The sequence below is a fragment of the Mustela lutreola genome, chromosome 2 (assembly GCF_030435805.1).
Source record: "Mustela lutreola isolate mMusLut2 chromosome 2, mMusLut2.pri, whole genome shotgun sequence".
Lineage (NCBI taxonomy): Eukaryota > Metazoa > Chordata > Mammalia > Carnivora > Mustelidae > Mustela > Mustela lutreola.
In genome coordinates, this window is record NC_081291.1 from 159,422,567 (window position 1) to 159,444,839 (window position 22,273).

At 44.1% G+C, this 22,273-nt stretch overlaps 1 protein-coding gene across 1 annotated transcript in view; it reads right to left on the bottom strand.

The window, feature by feature from the left end:
- Positions 1 to 22,273, bottom strand: part of UPK1B (uroplakin 1B) — a 28,401-nt gene that overhangs the window by 1,500 nt on the left and 4,628 nt on the right. The window contains exons 2-7 of the mRNA XM_059164004.1: positions 15,528 to 15,615; positions 14,307 to 14,507; positions 11,780 to 11,854; positions 10,950 to 11,072; positions 8,304 to 8,483; positions 3,304 to 3,387 (exon numbers count right to left, since the gene is read on the bottom strand). Coding sequence (XP_059019987.1) covers positions 3,304 to 3,387; positions 8,304 to 8,483; positions 10,950 to 11,072; positions 11,780 to 11,854; positions 14,307 to 14,507; positions 15,528 to 15,596 — 732 coding nt within the window. The 5' untranslated portion in view covers positions 15,597 to 15,615. The remainder of the gene's footprint in view (positions 1 to 3,303; positions 3,388 to 8,303; positions 8,484 to 10,949; positions 11,073 to 11,779; positions 11,855 to 14,306; positions 14,508 to 15,527; positions 15,616 to 22,273) is intronic.

The window sequence follows — 22,273 nt, forward strand, 5'->3', positions numbered from 1 at the left end:
AGAGGGTAAGGAGACTGGCTCTCTACCTAGCTACTGTTGGGGGGATTTAGTGCTGAAAGTATCGGACATGATGCCTTGTCCACAGAGGTCTTCAATACATTTAGTTCCTTTTGCTTCCCTCTTTTGAATTTCAGGGGGGCTTACTAGATTCAGAGTGCACTTGATGCTTGTGGAAATGTCAAGAGTTTCAGCTGGTGTGGAGTGCTAAGATCCTTTAGAACCTTTAAATAGTATCCCACAGTTCCTGCTAGCATGGCAGGAAGAGAAACTTCATAGAAGTTGTTACCATTCAAGTCATAGAAACGTGTTACCATTTTCCATTCACTCAACAAACTATCAAGCACCTGCTCGTGTTCAGCTAGGCCCTCGGGATACAGAGGGCAGCTGGATCCCCGGTTTTTAGCAGACAAATACGTCGTATCGGAGTGATGGAGACATGGCCGCATGTGTGCAGGGTGGGGCGCCGTGGGACTTCCTGAGGGTGGGTGAGGGACCACAGAAGATCTCTCAAAGGAGCTCACTTTTCCTTCCTGCCTCGCTCAGCTTTTCACACCAAACCCAGCATTTCCTAAACCGTGGTGCACAAACACACCCAAGGGACCCTCATGGGTGCGCCTGATTTCAAGGCCATTTGCATAATAATGTTAAGATTTATTTGTCCTTTTCACTGTTTTCCACATTTGCACTGACGGTGCAAAAGCAGGGGCAGGTAAAACTGCTGGCGTCTTAGGATTCGAAGTAGAGGCACTAAACTGTGTCAGTGGTCAGTGTATTCTTCACAGCTGTGTACTTGCAGTAAAAAAAAAGGGGGGAGTTTAAGTGATTTAGAAGTTTAGAATTTTGAGATTGTTTTTGATGAAGCAGTAAGAAATACTAATTTTATTAAATGTTTACCTTTGAATATTCATCTCTTTTTTTTTTTTTTTTGAAAGATTTATTTATTGGGGTGCCTGGGTGGCTCAGTCAGTAAAGCGTCTACCTTTGGCTCAGGTCATGATCCTGGAGTCCTGAGATCAAGCCCCATGTCAGGCTCCCTATTCAGAAGGGAGCCCGCTTCTCCCTCTGCACCTCTCCCACCTTGTTCTCTTTTGTTCTTCTCTCAAATAAATAAATAAAATCTTCTTTTAATTTATTTGAGAGATAGTGCATGTGTGCTCCTGCACTGCAGTAGAGAGAGGAGAGTGGAAAAAGACAGGGGGAGCCCACCATGGGGGGCTCGATCTCAAGACTCTGAGATCACATGACCAGAGTGGAAATTAAGAGTTGGGCACTTAATGAACTAAGCCACCCAGGCGCCCCTGAATATATATCTTTTTAATATTCTTGCAATGGAAAGTATGCATAAAGCAGTTTTGTTGCATACTGAAATCTAATGGTTGTCTTAAGGAAAAGCACTTGTGTGATTGCTTGACTGTATACTGAGATAGCCTTTAAAAAAAAAAAAATTATTTATTTATTTATTAGAGAGAGAGCACCAAGCTGGGAAGTGGGGGGAGAGGAGGGGCAGAGGGAGAGGGAGAAGCAGACACCCTGCTGAGTAGGGAGTCCATTGACATGGGGCTCCATACCAGGATCTTGGGATCATGACCTGGGCTGAAGGCAGACGCTTAATGAGTGAGCCACCCAGAGGCCCCTGAACTAGCCATTTTTTCATGAAATGTGATTTTTCATTTTTTCATGAAATGTGATTTTTACTTGAAAAAGTGACTAATAGACAAGCTACAGTTATTCAGATTGAATGTTTGACAGACATTTTCTCAAAAATTTACGCAGTGAGTCTGTCTCTTTGAGGAAAACAACTGACAGTATTTCTTGCCAGTGATAAATTTGGGTGCTCAAGCAAAAATTAGGCAACTTGTTTCTGTCATGATGGGTTGATAGCATTCTCGTGATAAAGGTCCTTTCCAATGTGGCAACAGATTTCCTGGTATCTCATAAAGAATTCAGCCAATATTTGGAAGATCAGCATAACGCAGTGAACCAGTATTTTCCCAAATGACCAATGCATGATGTTATGGAATCATGAATGGGTGAATGATTTATGTAAATTGTAAGACAAACTGATGTAAACGTATTTTAATAAAACTCTGAAAAGTTTGTTGACATAGTTTTAGATTCCACATCACAACTAACACTTAAGAACCTGCTGTTTGTTGGGATGCCTGGGTGGCTCAGTGGGTTAAAGCAGCTGCCTTCAGCTCAGGTCATGATCCCAGCGTCCTGGGATTGAGTTCCACATCGGGCTCCTTGCTTGGCAGGGAGACTGCTTCTCCCTCTGCCTCTACTTGCCACTCTGTCTGTCTGTGCTCACTCTTGCTCCTCTCTCTCTGACAAATAAATAAATAAAATCTTAAAAAAAAAAAAAAAGAACCTGCTAGTTGTCAAGTTTTGTGTAGTACAAAAGAGGATTATTCACAATTACTTTTAGATAAGGTTATCAAAGCATTCCTTTTTTTTTTTTTTCAGCTACCTATCAGCGTGAGGGTGGATTTTCTTCAAATCCTTCAGCCTAAGCAACTCACTATAACAGATTAAGTGAAGAAGCAAATAAAAGGACCCAGCTGTCTTCTGTTAAAACCAGACACTGAAGGTACTTTTTAGAAATGTAAAACAGTGCTACTTTTCTGTTTTTTGTTTTGGAAAATAGTCACTTTTCCCATAAAAATACATTGTTAATGTTAACATGTAATTATTTTATTATTATTATTTTAAATGAATTAATAAGTTTTTTAAAAAATTCTGGGTTAATTTCCATTAGGATAAATATAAATAGATATAGCCCCCATAAATAAAAGCTTATTAGAGTCCTCAGTAATTTTTGAGAGTGTAAAGGGGTTCTGAAATCAAAAGTTTAGACCTGCTTCCCAAATGTAACAGTTCTTAATCCTGACAGCAAAGTAGACTTATATGGAAAGAAAAGATTTTTTAAATGCTTGGGTCCTGCCCCTGGATCCAATGAATCAGAATCTCAGAGATTGGGGCCCAGGTATATTCTTTTCTAGAAGCTTCCCCAGGAAGTGGTATTTCGGTATAATAAATTAATGAATTAATGAGATCCAGAGAGCTGGAGGCAATCAAGTGCTCCCCTATTAGCTAGTAGATCTGGCAGGTAGGGCATATCCCTTCCCCTGGAGGCGATATAAACGCCCCACCTGCCCACGGAGTCCACAGTCCTTGGCCTGATGACTGCAGCTTCCTGCCTCGCCCTCAGGTCTGAGGTTTTGTTCCCAGACTGTCTAGCATGGTTGGGTTAACCAGGGCCTTCTCAAGTTCTCTCCTTATCAAGTGCAGGGAAATACTCACTGTCCAGCAGAGAATGGCAAATCCAAACCAGGCAACCCCCCAGGCGTGTCGGTTCATGGGTCCAGAGATGAGTTCATAGCACCCCTGGAGGAGCACGTGGTTCCACGTGGGTGAGAGAAGAACCAGAGAAGAAGATGTAAGGGATGGGTGGGAAGGAAGATTTCTACGTGGATCAAGACTATCCCAAAGTCTAGTTTAACATACCCAGGCTATTTCCACATCCCCATGGACAGCGGGTATCATCAGGGCTTTGCTGAGGGAACAGAAATAGTCCGTTCAACAACCACTCTAGATCACATTATTTTGTGTCTTTATCACTCAGTCTAACATAGGTGCTGCTATTTTAGGCTAATGTTTTTTCATATTGAATACGTGGGCAATGTGTTCTCTTTTTTAAAAAATTGTAGCATAAAGTACAATATAAAGTATTCGTAATAAAATTTGAGTACATATTCTCTCCCTACAGAATTTTTCGGTGATTTTTATTTTTTTGAGGGCAGAGGTACCTTTGGTTTGTTTGTTCTTAAATGAAAGTGCTTCTGATCTATAAATATCAAAGTTGTTGTTGTTTTTTTTTAACCATTAAAGGAACCCCTGTTTGATGCTGTCTAAATTCTCATTTGCTATCAAATTTCAGCATATCTTTATTGGATTCCAGTGAGACTTTGAGAAGCCAAGGTGTGTGTGCCAACGATTCATTTTGGATTAATCAAATCATTCATTGATGCATGCCATAATCCAGTGAGTTTTTATACATGGCAGGCTCTGTTCCAGTCACCATGCAAAGTGTTGGAGTAAAACACACGCATGAGGTTAGAGCTGCCCTCTGAGTGACCTGTGCTAAAGCTCTGGGAGAAGTCTAGTGAATGCAGCAGCCAGGGGGTTCCATGGGCCACTGAGTCCCAGAGGGAAATGTCCTCAAAAGGCTGACCTAGAAATTTAGCCCCTACCCCGAGGCTATAGGTGACCACGTGAGGTTCCATCTTTCAGACCCTGTTCCAGGCCCTTGTTAACCCACTTATGCCCCCTGACTTTGCTAAGCCTTTATTTCTCTCCTATTTACTCTTCTCTATCTACGTTACAGGCATCTCCATTCACCTACTCACTCAAGTAAAAAAATCTGAAATTATCTTTAACTGTTCTTCTCTTATCCAACATCAAATACTTAAGCAAACCCTTTTGGGTCTACTTTAAAAATACATCTCAAATCCAAACACTCATTACTTCCGGCCCCCGCCTTGGTCCACTATGGTCTCTCTCCAGAATTACTACAACAGCCTCTTCACTGGTCTCTCTGGGGCTTGAGTCCACGGTTGGCACCCTACTTATCTTTATACAGTGCCAGAGGGATGCTTGTAAAACATAAATCAGATCACTTCAAATCCCTGCTCAAAAGAAATGGCTCTCTACCACCCTTAAAATGAAATTCTGAGTCCTCACAATTGCCACCAGACTTGTCGGACGTGGCTCTGCCGCTCTCTATGAGCCCAGTGTCCTCTTCCAGAGGCTGCTTCCCTGTAAAACTAATAAACTTAAGCTTCAGGGCTGCTTACTTACAAGACCATTCCAAGCCCCTCTACCTAATTTTGTATACATATTTTAAATTGTTTTTCCTAAGGAGGGTATCCTTTCATACAGATTCCAGCCCTACAAAATCTAAAGCATCCCAGTCTTCAACTCTTCCTTCACTCATTCTGACCTTGCCACACTGATGTCCTTGAAAAAAGCTAAGAATGCTCCCACTTTGGAGCCTTTGCACCTGCTGCCTCCTTTGCTTAGAACTCTCTTCCTCAGTCTTCTTTAAGTGTCTCATTTCCCCATTTAATTCAGAACTCTGTGCAAGTATCCCCCAACGAAGCCTTTCTTGACCACCATAGGGAAAAACACTCTTTCTCCTGTCATTCCATATACACTCACCCTGCTTTACTTCTGCTCATGGCATTTATCACTACCAGGAATTTATCATTTATTTCTTTGGTAACTTGTTTGGTGTCTCTCTCCCATGCTACAGTGCAAGTACGAGGCAGGGATTTTTTTTGTGCTCGTGGCTGAATCTTTAGCACAAGTTCCTGGCACAAAGTAGGCACCTAATAAATGTTGATAGAATGAATGGAGCCCAACATGAAGTAATGATTACAACAGTATCATTTGTGACACAATAGTTCATGAACACTCCTATATCCATTACTCACGGATCCTCCTAACAATCCTTGGACGGGGTCGTTTGTCCTAAAAGGTACCCATAGAAACCACTTACGTTGGGTGCCAGGCACTGGGCTGGGCATTCAGCAGTGACAAGACAGACATGGGCATTGTTCTTAGAACTCACAGACAAAAGCCCCAGTTTTTTCACCTCTTCTAATTTAGTTCCTGCTCAGAGGGTGTGTTTTTTGTTTTTTCTTTTATGATTGTGCTGGTTTCCTTGATCTTCCTCAGTTCTGTGATAATGTTCCTGAGGTACAATGATCAGATTTTGCACACAGTATTTCTGGGCCAGGTGGACCATGAGTAAGAACATATGTATCTGCGACTGACATGCTGTGTGAATTCCTGGTTAGTTTCTATTTTCCCCCACACCTATGAGGACATCCCTAATCTTGTTAGCCTTCATTTATGCAATGTAGATTTCGAAAACTACAATATGGATGTGAAAAAGAGCGTCATTCCCCTCTTCCACCACCCACCCGCCAAACAGTTCTCAGTGCTTGCTCTGGGCCAGGCAGTATGAGATGTACTGAAGATGTAGAATTAAGTAATGCACGGTCCTCAGGGAGACTCAGAAAAGATAGTGAGCAGAAAAGATCTGTGAGCAAATACTTACAATATGGCTCAGGGCTGCAATAACAGTAGTCAAATATAGGAAGAACTGGGCCATATTTTACTTGGTGGAAAGGGATTGCTATAGGAGAAGTAGCAGGACCTATGACTCAGAAAGAACGGTGGTGTGTGGAAATCTGGGGGACTGAGAGAGGGAGAGGCAGAAAGGTGTCGAGGGTGAAGAATGAGTGAGATTGAGGGAGTAGGAGCACAGGGAGCCAGGGACAGAGAGAATTCCAGGTGCAGGACTTTGGCAGGGGAGTAGGGCTGCGTGATGGTAAGTTTGTAGTTGTGCAGCTAGTGGGGAGAGGAAGTAGAAATGTTAAGCACAGGTGAGACCAAGGAATCCTAGGGGAGGAGGTGGGAAGCATTGTCAAAACGCATGGGGACTTTCCTCCCTACCAGAACATTACATGTCCAAGGGAGATCAGCTGATTATTTCACAACAAATACCCTTTCCTGCCCTTTCACAGAGATGATACACTCTATACACAATCCAATCCAATCGAGATACGTTTGTGTGGGCCTGTGCCAAGGTTGAAATACCGAAAGTATTTATTTCTCCTGAGAGTGATCATTATACTGCATATTGTGATAATGACGAGCACAGTTAATTGTTACAGCAGTCTGAATGTAACTGATGCAGCAACAGTTGCTGAAAAGCTAAAAAGGGTGGCTTTGAGGGACTCTGAAAATAATCTGCATCATACCCATGTCCTTTTCTGGATGAACGCAACCAGTCCTAGTCCAGGAACCCTCCGAGGTACGGCATGACGATCAGCTGTTCAGTGTCCTTCATTCTGAACGTACCCTTTGGAGTATTTACTCACAGACTAAGGAGTCTGACATTTCTCAATATTTGATGAACTGGCACACAGCCAGATTCCCTCAAAGTGGTAACTCGCAAAACAGTAGAGGCATTTCGGAGGCTGATTCCAAGTATAGGAGAATTCTCCTCAGGCTTTTTGGGAATATTTCCAAGTTTTTTCTTGGCTTACAGTCTGGGCTCCTGAGCCAGACTGGTTGGGTTTGAATCCTGACTCAACTATTTACTAGCTGAGTGACCTTGGGCAAGGTGCTTCTTAAACCTCTGTGTCTCAGTTCCTCATCTGTAAAATAAGAATCATACTGAACCCTACCTTTGAGCCTTAAATGAGTTAATACACATATAGCACTTGGAACGATACCTGGTTTTAGTAAGTACACAACAAATGTTAGTTTTCAGGTTCGTTTTATCATTTCCATCAGGCTGGAAATGCCTTCTCAAAAACCATCTGTATGTAAACTGCCTTCTACCCAAATTATTAACTTAATATTCTATTAAGACCATCCTATATCACCATGGAATAATGAGGGTGGTTATATCATTACTGCATTTACCATCACCAATTGCCACAGCTCTGGCACTAACAAAACATTCTTTTTGTATACACCCCCTCCAATTTACTTTTTTTTTTTTTTTAAGATTTTATTTATTTATTTGCAGACAGAGATCACAAGTAGGCAGAGAAGCAGGCAGAGACAGAGGAGGAAGCAGGCTTCCCGCCGAACAGAGAGCCTGATGCGGGGCTTGATCCCAGGACCCTGGGATTATGACCTGAGCTGAAGGTAGAGGCTTTAACCCACTGAGCCACCCAGCCCCCCCTCCATTTACATTTTTGCAAAAAGAGAACCAATCTTTGGGTAGTGAAAATAGTTTTTCAAGTACCAAGTCTATATTCTATTGTACAAACAGTTTGCATTTAAACAAAGTTGGGCTTTGCTATCACCATTCTCCTGTTCTGTTATTAAAATGTAGATTTTCGGGGCTCCTGGGTGGCTCAGTGGGTTAAGCCTCTGCTTTCGGCTCAGGTCATGATCCCGAGGTCCTGGGATCGAGCCCAGCATCGGGCTCTCTGCTCGTCGGGGAGCCTGCTTCCCCCTCTGTCTCTCTGCCTACTTGTGATCTCTGTCAAATAAATAAAATCTTAAAAAATAATAAAAATAAAAAAAAAGAAATGTTGATTTTCCCAGAACAGCCCTAGATTAGCACCTGCATTTTACTGACAGAGAAGGAAATAGTTGATGTGAGGTTTAGGGCAAAATGATGCAGAATCCTTCATGAGACATTACGACTATAGTTCACCAGTCTTTCCCTCATAAAGAGCAGAAAACCTGGCAGGTGTTGGGCAGAGGGGACTCACCTCTTTGTGATAGTACCCGGGCACTCCTAGCTTGCAGGCCTCCACATTGAGAGGTTCTTTCAGACTGTTCATCACACAGCACTGACGAGGCCAGGGATAGTCGGCATCATTATTCGCAGTCCGGAAGGCAGATGTGTATCTCTGCCAGTCTGACGGGCCATTGACACCACAGCAGTGGTCCTGTCAGCAGAGCAGAGATGCAAAATTCTCTTCATGCTGCTTGCTACAGCCATCAGTGTAGCAACTGAGATTTTACGGAGAAAGAAGATATGGAAAATGTACCATATTTTACGTTTCCTAGAATTCCCCAAATGAGAGCGGAGGGTATTGATAACCTACATTTTAAAACTTACAAAATACTTCACCATTTGTTACTCCACTAGCCACTAATGAACTCTGTAGCCTCTGATAAGTTCAGCTCCCTCCTATGCCTCACTTTCCTTCACTGTAAAATATGACTTTGTTTCCTTCACAGTCCACGGTCCTCAGAGTTCCTGTGAGGATGAAATTAGCTAATGTGCCCAACCTGTCTAGTACAGTGCCTGTCTCATAGTAAGCCCTTACTTATTAAGGGTCAATCATTAATACTAATTAATTACTTAATCAATGTTAATAATCAATACTAATTAATTAATTATTAATACGAATATTTTGATACAGCAATGTGAGGGAGGTATGATTATTCTCATATGACACATGAGCAAACTGAGAGTCAGAAAATTAAAATCTTTAGTGGTAAAGAAGTAATGAGTAATTCCTGTTGTTTTACATTTCTGTACTTTTAACATATTCTAGAGTAATTGTGTATTACATTTATAATGGGACAAAATAAACTGGAAAAAAATAATCCAAACCTGGTGACATATAGCTCTGCCTCTACGTAGGAGAGGAAGATCAAGGAACAGAACACATAGCTTAACATCCTTACACTCTGGATAGAGTTGAGGACAGAAGATAAAACATTCTTCGTATCCCTTTCCTTCCTTAGTAGAAATTCTGCTAAAATGTTTCAAGGGAAGAAATCAAAATTACAGGCCCCTCTCAACTTTCAGAATGAATTACTTTCAGACAAATCTGATGGTAAATTAGCTGTCTTTACTTCTTTTTAAATTTTATTTACTTATTTGAGAGAGAGGGAGCGAGCGCAAGCAGAGTGAGGGGCCGAGGGAGAAGCAGACTCCCTGCCAAGGAGGGAGCCCAACACGGGGCTCAATCCTGGGACCTTGGGATCTTGACCTAAGCCAAAGACAGATGTTTAAGTCACTGAGCCACCCAGGTGCTCCAAATTAGCTGTCTTGAAAGCAGATTCTATTTTGCCACTGAAAATTCCTTGGCTAGGGAAATACTTTTCTTGTATTTTGATCTGAGCCTTTTGGAGGGAAAATGGTTAAGTTCAGACTGGGTTTTAGAAGTTGGTAAGAAGATTTTTCGGATGTGTGGGTGTTTGCATTTTTTACTTGAAGAGCTTAGCTCTTGCTAACGGAGTGGAAAAAGTACATGACCTATAATCAGAGGAGTAGGTAGAAAATAAAAACGTGGCCATGAATTGGAGGTCCTAATGGGCTAAAAAGAATTATTGGAATGAGAATATTCAGATAAATGAAGGAAGTGATAGAGAATAGGGAGTAAAGAGACATCAAAGAGGGAACAGAGGCTACAAGGGAGTTTGCTGATGGTGCACTGTGAGCCAGTAGAGGGGAAGGGGAGGCAGGGACAGTGTGAGAGTTGGGTCAGATTAGGGTTTAGTTAGGGATAGATTCATATACATAAGGAAATTCAGGGGTAACAATGGATATTCTGAAAGACTTGGATTTTTGATGATATTTAAGGCAAATTTGTATATAAGGTATGATGGCCAGTGACAGAAAAGTGGACAATCAAGTCAGGTCATAGCCCATGGTCCTTGGCAGGACTAGCCCATTGGTACTAAATAAGAAAAATAGGCAATAATTGCCCCTTGAGTTCACTGTGATGTGGAGGAAGCAAACTTGTTCTTCCAGTGTAAATGATGCTTGAGTTCTAAGAGATAATGCATGTGATTTATCTAAATTTCTTAGCAGTGTCATTATCCCTAAATGGAAGTTAATCAACATCATAGCTCGAAAATAAAATATAGATCTAGGGTCTAGGGGTCCCACTGAGTGATGTGCACACAAGAGGAATAGATAAGAAGAATGAATGAGAATGAATGAAACTCGCCCATGTCCAGTCTCTTTTTCTTTTCCTTCCTTCCTTCCTTCCTTCCCCTTCCTTCCTTCCTTCCTTTCTCTTTCTTCCTTTCTTTCTTTCTTTCTTTCTTTCTTTCTTTCTTTCTTTCTTTCTTTCTTTCTTTTTGAGAGAAGAGACTCCATGTGAGCAGCAAGGGAGAGGCATAGGGAGAGGGAGAGAGAGAATCTGAAGCAGGCTCCATGCCCAGCCCAACACAGGATTCTATCTCACAACCCTGAGATCATGACCCGAGCTGAAATCAAGAGTCAGATGCTTAACCCACTGAGCCACGCAGGGGCCCCAGTCCAATCTCTTTTCGAATGAAACCACCCTAGAGGCTGTGTTCCCCATTCTTTAACTTCACTGCCATCCATACCTTCACTCCTGGATACTGGCTGAGGTACAGAACGCTATCTCCCCAAGGCAGCAGGCATTTACCTGGAGCATGAGTCTGTCCCAAGTCTTGGTGACTCCATTATTTTTCCATCGGTCATCATTGTTTGGAGGGCTATTGTTTTGGTACCTCTCCAGCATCTGCTTCAGGAAGAGGTTGGGCGTGAACTATGGTGGGAGGAGACAACAAAAGGCGAGTTAGCCCGCCCACCCAACAAGGAAGCAGCATGATGTGATGGGCCTTGCCTGTCGCTAGGGGCACTGATCATTATCTCCCGGCCTAAAACTGTCTGTGGAGGCCCCAAGAAAGGGTGGGATGGGTGTGAGGCTCTGGATGGCTGAAGTCCCCATGAAGGGAGATGTTTTCCTTCTCCCTTCTTCCCATGTTCAGACAAATCAGTGAGACCAGGGTGGGCAGGCATTTTACGGTGGCCTAGGCTTGGCAGTGGAGAAAAGGAGAGAAAACAAGATGCTGAGTTGAGAGGAAGTCTTAGATGTGGTGGACTGTTGATTATCCTATGGAAGAGCTGATGGCCACCGCCGAGTGGGAAGAGCAGAACAGTACAAGCTTGCGCTCCGGGAGTTGCTCTGCCTGGACTCAGGATTCTCCTCTTTCACTTACCAGCCGTGTAATCTTGGACAAGTTACCTCACCTTTTCAAGTCTCATTTCTTTATCTATAAAGTGACCATTGTGATAATACCTATTTCATGCAGTTATTATGAGGATTAAGGAAACTTGTATATTTAATATTAATGGACATATTAGCATGCCTGGTACAGAGTAAGGGCTTAATACATGTCAGCTATTATATTGTTATGACAATGACGACTCCTATGATCATTTCCACTCTGTGCTCTTTGTGACTGTACTCACGAAGTCTCGTTGTGTCGCTGCTGTGATACAAGACGCCACTTCAAAGCCATATACTATAAACATCAGAATGAAATACTGGAAGGGAAACAAGTGGGGGAAAAAAAAAGAATTACATTTATTTCCAAAGAGAGAATTTAAAAAAATAATTGTTATATCTTTCAGCATATTCATCTAAGTCAAAGCATCCAATCATTAATGAAATTATTCAGCAAACCCTCGTGGATCAGCTGTTTGGAGCAAGACTTGGTACCAGGTGCTAATCTGCTCAATTCCCTCCTTATGCCCAGAGAACAAATGACTATTGAATACAGAGCTTTTTCAGCCCAGTGAGAAATGTCTTGTCTACATTGCTATTTTAACTGAGAAAAACACGCAAGCGAAGGCACTGATGCGCGCCTGCACGTGATCGTTCACTGGCCGGCAAGACCGTCTTGGTGGATCAGACGCTCTATAGAGCTTCATAAATTCCCTCTCAGTGAGAGAGATTTTCTTTATGGTTTACTGAAACTGTAGAAGTACAGAGGTCAGACAAGATGAACTGGATTGTGTTTACCACCCATCGCCCCTCCTGCCAAGCGTCCAGTCTCCCAGGAAAGGAGCGGGAGGCTCCCAGCACGCAGGCCTGCGCTGGCTCTCGTCCCTCAGCCCCCGGGTTCCCAGGTATGGGGCAGGCGAGGAGAGCACACCCCACTGTGTGTCGCCGTCGTGTGTCTGTGTGTCCACACTCGCACAGGTGCACACACACTTTCACAAGATGCCTCCCCACCACTCTGCCTCTATTTATGACTGGAAAATATCTCAACAGCAAGTTGCCTCTGATTCTGGGATGGGAACTCTTTACAGGGGTCTGTCTTTGCTTTCCTCAGCCTTGTGTATTCTCATCGGGTCCCTGGGTTCTCCCAGGGAAGGGGCGCTGCTGTCGGTGTACGTGGGGGAGGGCAAAGAAAACTGTGCTCTCTCCCTGGGCAGGGACGGCTCGCTGAGCAGGACCCTGGGCTGCCCAAATGACTCAGCTACTAGTCACAGAAAGATTATGGCCTTTGATTAGCCAGAGGCCTCATAACATTTGCTACTTGTTTTTTGTCAGGAGCTTTCATGATGGGGGGCACCTGGCTGGCTCAGTCCCTAGAGCATGTGACTTTTGATCTCGGGGTTATGAGTTTGAGACCCACATTGGGTGTAGAAATTACTTAAAAATATAATCCTTTAAAGAGGAAAGGAGAGAGAGAGAGAGAAAGAGAGAGAGAGAGCGCTTTGATGGTTCTCCTTAAAGAGGCTCAGAAACCCCTCAGAGACACTTCAGAAAGGAGTCTCCGGGTGCAGGAGTTTTCTCCATCAGCTCCTGGGAAGGTGCCTTGCTCCTTCTCTTTGCAGAGCACAGTGAAGAATGTTCTCTCTCAGCTGTGTTAGGTATACAAGGCTGGCCCAAAGTGAGACCCGGATGCAGGTGAAACTTGTCTCTGGAGACACCTGCCCCTCCTCTCCATTTCTCTGCATTCTTTCCAATGCCTGAAAAAAGTGGGTGCTTTTGCCCTGGAAATAACTCATGCTGAAGGAATCAGAGAATGTAAATGTTCTGCATTCCCTGGGTGCCAGGACAATATTTAGATCGCAGGAAAAGTAAACCAACAAGCATCTTAGGTTGCTGGGCTTGTTTCGTAAAGATGTAACTCAGGTCCTGCGACATTTGGATAGGAGAGTTATTTCAGGGTGGGGAGTGGGTGTGGGACCCCATCACAGTGTGAGAAACCATTGTTCTGAGCATGGGGGCAGAGAACAGAGGTCTAGACCCAATACCAATACCAAGGTTTCTTAGCTCTGTTGGTTGCACATTTGCTTCCATCTACAAAGCAAGGCATGACCTGGCTGTCTGTGGCTCAGGGCAGAAGCCTGCCTGTGGGGCACAGGGTTAGGAGCTGAAGTTGTACTCTATAGTGCTGTGCACCAAGGTTTTCTAGAGTCCCTGAAAAGTAGAGTGAATGCAAAATATGGGCAGTGCAGGTCATTATACAAAATCATCATCCTTGAGCTCAAAAATGTCTGAAAAAGCACACACTTTCTCTTAAAAATTCATGCATATTTTGTAGTTTATATCCTAAAATGTCAATGACTGATTAATATTAAAATCATACTTGAGACTACTTATTGTCAAGAGAAAAACAATCTAATGATCATGTTCTCAGTCTGTCTCTCCCTTGGCCTAGGTAGATCCTGGCCATACCTGCTGGAGGCATGCCAACACCAGGTAGAGAAGCACGGATTTGGAAAATACTCAACAGGGTCACCTCCAGGTTGCTCCCCTGTGGGTTCTCTGTACTGGAATCTTCTGGACTTGCAAGAGTGGAGGACATCCTTGCCCCCACATGGGTAAGCTTCACTGCAGGGCGAATCTTGACCTCCTTTTCACCTCTCACCTGGCTCTCTCTGCTCCTACCTCCCCCACAAGCCAAGTCACTGTCTCAGGGAAGAAAAAACAGTCCATCAAAATCAATCCAGGAGGCAACTGTAGAGAGTTTTAAGGCCTCACCGCCAGAAGAATTTTCCTGTTGGACTTCATGATGCCTACAATGCCTAGAACGGACAGACAGAAGAGGCAGATGCCGACAAACATGCCAATCCAGGCTGCCCCGTAGATGTCATCGTTGTCGGTGGCTTCAAGCAGTGGGTAGAGGCTGTGCTGGTCAGATACGAAGAAGATGCACTCTGCGGTCAGGGCGATGCCGCACATCTGGGGGCAAAGGGTGTTCTATCAGGCTGGTGGTCAGGAGAGCAGCATTGGGAAAGGGGTGCAGAAGTGTGGGGAGAGGGTTATGAGAGAGACTCACTCTGTCCCTGCGTAGGCGCAAAGCCATGGACTTAAATGCATTACGAGGAAATCAAACAGTTCCTTCCATCCTATTAATAACTTGCATGCTCCCTCCCACATGTCCCTCTGTCTAATTGCTATTTGGGAAAAGACCCAGGCAATTTTAGACCATCTAGAGTTCTTGGGGCATGAACCACTCAACAATATCTTCTTGTATGAAGATAACTTCACAGCCCCTCTTCCACTGCCCTTCCCTCAAATTCCTGAATTGTAATATTGAAACTAGTCCTGGTCGTACTCATCAGTGCCAGAGATCCAAGGAACCTTGGTGGTTATCTTTCCCACACCCTGGCTTTTATGGATGAGGGCTCTTGGCCTTGAAAGTTGGTGACTTGTCCAAAGTCCTGTGGAGATGGAGGCAGGATTGGCTTAGAGCCAGTGATCCTGACTCTCGAGTGCTCTGTCAGTACACCGAGCCCACACAGTCAGGACTCTGAGCCACTGTCGCATCCTGGTACTGACCTCTGCATGATAAGGACATGATAAGGAATGCAAACATCTGTCCCCAACAGCCTTAACAGAACAGTTCTGTGGAAATCAAACCAAGGTGAAGTAGGAAAGGAACACCAAAATGTGCATGTGGTGGGAATGTTTGGACACTGACTGTGGTGAACGTGGCTTCTTTCAGATTTCTGTATTTGAAAGTTGGGAGGGAAATAACCTTTTATTTTTTTTTAAACCATGATCTTTCAACATATTACATAGTTACATATGATTATTTCTGTAAGTTTTAGCTAACATATTTTACTAACACATTTCCTGGAATCAAGAAAAGAGAGAGGAAGCCAGTAATTAGATCATTATTTTCTTTTAAACTCTCACTTTTGATTAATCCCAAAACTGTGATTACAGAAGGAACAGTGTTTCCTGAAAAATACTTACACCAACAATCACATTTCCAAAAATCAGCAGGCCCTGGAAGCAACGAACAGTGGAGTCATCTTTCGCCATTGTCAGGATTTGGCACAAGCTGGAGACACAGTGGAGAAGAATACAACTGAGTGGGACCAGGTGACAAGTGACGCTGGTTCCACGACATGCCTACCTCACACCATTGCAGATCAGCTTCTCGCGTTTGAAGCGTTCAAACCAAAGTCAGGCAATCATTTAGCAGGGGCGGAAATTTGGTTACTAAGTTCAGGAATTGTTGCAATTTTTTTTTTTTAACCGTAATTTTACTGAGAAGTAAAAAAAAAGGAAAGCTTGCTGGAGTTTGATTGATGACTTTCAGTTGTCCTTTAAGATGTGGAATACACAGATTGCACACATCTGTGTGATGAACCGAGGTCCTGGGCATCGGCAAGGGCAGACGTGGGAAGACTGGGCAGTGGTCCTGGCATGGCTCTTCCTGCCCTTGGTCACAGTGAACCAAAACCCAAAAGGCAAACCCATGGGCAGAGTAGGCAGATGGGGCCCATATGGACTACAGGCATCTGTTAAAAACCATTATTATCAGAATATTTTTTACCTTCAAAAATAGTTGGCAATTTAAAAAGTACCCTGCTTATTTGCCCAAAAGATAAAAAAATACAGATTTGAAGGGGCACCTGCACGCTGATATTTACAGCAGCATGTCAACAAGAACCAAACTACGGAAAGAGCCCAGATGTCCATTGACTGATGAATGGATAAGGAAGATGTGGTATGTGGTATCTAAATACATATTTATTTATACACACACACACACACACACACCAGAACATTACTCACCCATCAAAGATAAAAGAAATCTTGCCATTTGCACTGATGTGGAGGGACCTAGAGGGTATTATGCTAAGTGAAATAAGTCAAACAGAGAAAGACAATTATATGGTCTCACTGATTCGTGGAATTTAAGAAACAAAACAGAGGAGCATAGAAGAAGGAAAGGGGAAATAAAACAAGGCAAAAACAGATAGGGAGGCAAACCGCAAGAGACTCTTAACTATAGACAACAAAGTGAGGGTTGTTGGTGAGGGTGAGGGATGGGCTAAATGGGTGATGGGCATTAAGGGGGGGCACTTGCTGAGATGAGCACTGGGTGTGATATGTAAGTGAGGATTCACTAAATTCTGCTCCTGAAACCAATACTACACTATACGTTAACTAACTTGAATTTAAATTAAAACTTGGAAAAAAAATAAGTAAGTAAAAATAAAAAGTACCCTGTTGCACCAGGCAGGGAGTGGGAGAAGAGGGGCTGGCGTATAGCTCCTTCCATGTGCTGCTCTCCTCAGTGCTTCTCCCCCACACACTCACAGCCCAATTAGGGAGAAAAAGAAAAAAAAGGTGAGGAGCCTCATTCTGCAGGTGAGGACACTGAAGCTTTAGTTTAGGTACTTAAGATCCGTGGGGTCATGCATTCAGTACGTGGAAGAACTAGGCTGGAGACCTTGGTCTGAGGGACTCTGGAGCCCAAGCTCATCCACCAGCCCACACTGGCTCCCAGAAATTATTTACGAGGTGTAGTGCTTGGTGTGGTACTAAAAGTAAGTGGGCCTCTCTCTCCTTGAGGAGTCTTGGAAGGAACTTGAGGGTAAGTGTTTGGGTCAATTACTTTAGCTTTCGTACTTAAAATACCTTCAGAAAAGCCATCCTGGGGACGCCTGGGTGGCTCAGTTGGTTAAGCAGCTGCCTTCGGCTCAGGTCATGATCCCAGCGTCCTGGGATCGAGTCCCACATCGGGCTCCTTGCTCAGCAGGGAGCCTGCTTCTCCCTCTGCCTCTGCCTGCCATTCTGTCTGCCTGTGCTCTCTCTCTCCCCCCCCCCTGTCTCTCTGATAAATAAATAAAATCTTAAAAAAAAAAAAAAAAGAAAAGCCATCCTGATTTCTTACTGTGGTATTGATCTAAGTAACTAATTACTTCCTGCATTCATATACTAAATCTAAGGTCGCTAAGGTAGATTGCTGTAGTCTGGGATGTTGTGCTCTGGTAGGGAAGCTAAGATATTTCCTAAATAACTTTACTACCATCTATTGAGACCCTAAGTGCTGCGGCAGTTCTGAATAGGGAAGATGTAAGCCTTGCCGAATGTGTATGGTTTTGATAAGTAAACTAGAGATGTAGGGCAGTGTGGGAGGAAGGTGAGGCTCCCCGACATTCCAGGGAAAGGAAAAGTCAGGGAGCAGACACCCAGAAGAGCAAGGTGACCATGAGGTAATACCCGAGGCAGTTTGGCTAACATCCCAGTTTGTATCGGGAATCAATGGAAGGCAAGTCTTCTGCTGGACTTAGCCCTTGCTAAAGTTTTAACTTCATTGTTACATTCTAAGCATTATCAGCCTTCTACATCATCTCCACTTCTCTGTTTTCCCTTTCCCGTTTGCCTGGGCCGCTGTGGGAAATGAAAGAATTAAAATCCATGAGTGTTTTGCGCCCAGAATTAGGAGCATTGTAGGTCCTCCATCAATGTTTGCTGAGCGACTAGAAGAAATCACGCCATTGTTACAAGATCTTCCTGTGTAGTTTCCGCTTAGAAATGGCATTCGTTCTTTCCTGCAATGTTGGCAGTAACTGTCACAGGCCAGACTGAGCCGAGCCTCCACGCCCTGAAGGGGTTAATGCACAAACTCCACCAAGGGAGATCTTTTCTCCTGTGACCAGACCGGTCACACTGTCAAGTTCCTGACTGGTATGTACAGACTTTCTCCTGACCAGCTGAGTTACCATCTAGAGACAAAAATAAATAGACGGCGAAAGGCGAAAGTTCAGACAACACAAGTATAGAGAGTAAAGGGAAAAACCCCGGAGAAGCCAAGAGCAGCACCATTTTGGCCAGTACGGATTAGGCACCCATTTGCTGGGTAACAGCTTGTTTGCGTTGATTCGTTGGGTTTAAAAGAAAGAAAGCAATCTGTTCTTTAAGGAATTTAAAGTGAGAGTGCAGCAACGCGGATTCAAGCAAAAATGGCTGTATGCGGTCGAAAAAGAGGGGAGCCAGGACGAGGGGTTTAAGGAAAAGGGGAGGCAGGCCACCCAAGAGGGGCGTTATTGGTCCAGAAAGGAGCTGAAGGAGTTCTGAACATGGAATGTGGTCCTGGTGTCTCATTGAGCCTCCTAACACACTTCTCCAAAGACGACCAACCTCACTGAGCTTTATAAAGGGGAAGGAGACAAAGGAGTACTCTGTGGGAGGGCTGTCGGTCAGGACCGGGGACCGTGCAGTCAAGTGTGGGAGGAAAGGAGGAGTAGATGAGGGGTTGCTTTGAGCAAAAGGAAGAATGAAGGGAGGAAATCTAGCCGGGCGTGCGGTACGAAGTGCTGGGGTGGCCGCCTGACGGCGGGCTGACTTAAGGAAGGGCAGGGATACCGTGATGGGCATGACCTGCTCTAGTCACTGACAGCTAGAATTTTCTCCTTTTGCCCCGTGCATTCTCCTCTCCTTCAGTCTTCAGAGGATCAGTGGCACATGATAACTTAGGAATTCACTCCCGTCTTCCCAAATAACAAAATGATGTTGAAAGCTGTCATTTCATGAGCGCTTATGACCCCTTCAGCTCGTGTTAGGCGTTTCTGTTCATCTCTCAACAGATCCAAGAGATTGTTTTTGTTGTTGTTGTTTTGCCGAAATCTGTACTGGTTTCCTACAGCTGTTGTAACAAGTTACCACAAACGTAGTGGCTTAAAACAACACAAATATAACATCTGAAGTGGAGGTCAGAGTGTGAGGGAGTCTCACTGGGTTAAAATCAAGCTGTCAGCAGAGCCATCCTCCTGGAACATCTAGGGGAGAATCCGTTTTCTTGCCATTTCGCAGATGAAGAAAGGGAGGCTTGAGAGAATGCTTACTTTGCCTAAGGGCACATTGCCAGATAATGCAAAAGCTCAGATTAAGGGGCACCTGGGTGGCTCAGTCAGTTAAGCCTCTGTGTCTGGCTCAGGTCATGATCCCAGGGTCCCAGGATGGAGCCCCATGTTGGGCTCCCTGCTAGTGGGGAGTTGTGCATCTCCCTCTCCCTTTGCTGCCTCTCCCCACTCACGTGCACCCACCCTCTCTCTAGCTATCCCTCTCTATATCTCTCTCAAATAAATAAATAAATAAATAGATAGATAATCAATCTTAGCTGAAATTCAAACCCAGGTCTGCCCGGCTTCGGATCATTTCCTTACACACTGCACAGTGTGTAAAGACCTGTCATAGAGCTAATCTAAAAAGCAACACCTGACTCATTTCCTTACCAACACTCAAGCAGAGAGAATAGGTCCGTTTTGCTGCTTGGAGGATCTGCCTTTGCCAAGGTCAGAATCACTGGGCCTCTCTTCACTCACTTCTCCAGGTTCTTGTCTCCTAGGGTCCTTGGCACTGCATTTGTATGTCTCCATTTTCCCCAAATCCAATTCTGCACTCTCATGTTTTCCCAGAAAATTTGTTTAGATGTACCCCAAACCTGCATTTCTCTCACCCACTCCTAGGGTCTGAAATTCTTGGAAGGAAAAGGTGCACATGTGCAGGTTAATGTGGGAGTAGACATTTCTTAGCCTCTCCTTGGTCACCTGTATTTTATTCTAGGTCAGTGTCTGGGGGACCTAAAATATGTCTTGCATCTGCCAAATAGTCACAAATGTCAGGAGAGATGGTGGTTAGGAAACTGAGTGTAGGCTTCTCGTGGTTCATGCTGTGGCCTGGTGGCTGTGGTCTGTGAGGGCCCTGGACTTGGGATCAGAATGCCACGCTTCCAACCCCACTCTTGCGCAGCCTTTCTGTATACCCCTGGGCAGTGCAACTCACTGTCTACTTCCTCATTTATAAAATGGGTAAAACACAATGTGTTTGACAGGGTCTTTGTGATCACTGAGATAAAAGATGGGGGAAGGGTTGGCAAACACTCTTTGTTTATAAACCCAAGAAATTATGGTTAATAGGGCAGGAAATTGGGCTATGGCTTTGCTTTATGTACCAGTGACACGAGGACCTAGCCAGGAGGTAACATCTTCCAGGTAGAGGGGAAGCAGCCCCTCTACCTTCCCTCTGTCCTCTGCGTAGGGTGTGCTCTGCTGTAGGGATCTACAGGCTTTACCCATGTGTGTTTCTTCTTATTTTCCATGGAAGGATTAATGGGGTGGGGTGGGGAATCATCTCTTGGGGACAAGAAAAAAGCTCCCCAGTTGTGCTTGGGGTGTGGTCGAAGTCCGGTACCAAGCAGCATGTCTGTATGGGAGGGAACCTCTCCGCTTCCATCCACATTCTTGAACAGTTAACACCCAGACCCTGGGCTCCATCCCTGGGCCTTTGACTAGTTCTAGTGCCTCTGCTCCGGGCTGTGAGGTGATGTCCACCTGACACCCAAGATTCTCTGCGGTGCATGGGCACATGCTCCTGGTATCAATGTACAAAGGGTTCCCTGCACCTTAGTGCAAGAGTCTCGAAGCAGGAGGAGATGCTGGGACCCTGTTTCATTCATTTTTCTAGGTCCAAGGTGGCACAGTGCTTGACACATAGTAGGCACTCAGTAAATAATTTTGCTAAACCAAAGGCCAACGAAGTAGATTTTAGAATGTGTATTAGAATGAATGAATGAATGAATGAATATATGAGTGACTTGTTTGCCGAGATCTCTATTGCAGAACAGGTTAGAAAGTACAGTGAAGTGGGAAGAGCAGGGGCTTTGGACAGACCTGGGTTTGAATCTCTGCTCTGCTACTAGGCAGTTTTTGTTTCTTAAAGATTTTATTTGTCTGTCAGAGAGAGAGAGAGAGAGAGAGAGAGAGAGAGAGAGAGAGCACAAGCACACAAGCAGGGAAGAGAAGACTCCCTACTGAGCAAGGAGCCCAATGTGAGACTTGATCCCTGGATGCTGGGATCATGACGTGAGCTGAAGGCAGATATTGAACCCACTGAGCCACCCAAGCATTCCTGCTGCTTAGCAGTTTTGTGAGCTCAGGTAGTTTCTTAATCTTGTTGAGCTTCATCTCTAAATGGGTATCCCAATAACTAACTCAAAAGTTTATTGTGAAAATTCAGTGAGAATATAGGTGAACACTGCACAGTATTAGTTACCCAACCAATATTCATTTTCCTTACCTTTGCCTCAATTTCTTGAAGTAGATAGACTAAGCCAACAGACTTGAATGGGGAAAACACCTAAAACTGGTGATTCAATTTTGTTTTAAAACACAGAGCCACATTTCAAAAGACATGTGATTTTAATATGAGATGCTAATATATAAAAGCAGATCAAAATTTGGCTGAAGCAAGAGTGGAGAGCTTTCCCTCATCAACTCTGAATTCCTGAGCCTCATGGTAAGCCATAGAGTGGCTACCAACCAAACTTCTAGAACTAACAGAAACGAAAGATGTGGGAAAAGTACTGAGCTATAAGGTAGTTTCCAGGGAGTTAGGAGATACTCAAGAGTGAAGTTGGAAAACTGTGCTCAAAATGTGAACAATGATATTACATCGTTTCTGTGTCCAAATGACCTGTGTGGAACACTTCTAGGAAAGTTTCCTGGAAAACAGGCGACTTCCTTAATAGAAAGCTGGAGGAGCATCTGGGAAGGGGTTCTTGGCATACTTGGAGCAGAAGCAACGTGACTTCTAGGAAAGAAAGCTATCAGGCCTGGCTCATCCTTCCGAGTTCTTTGAAGGTTCTGGATGCCTGTGTACCAGGGCAGACTAATGAATTTATTTAAGTTAAAAGAAAAGTTTTT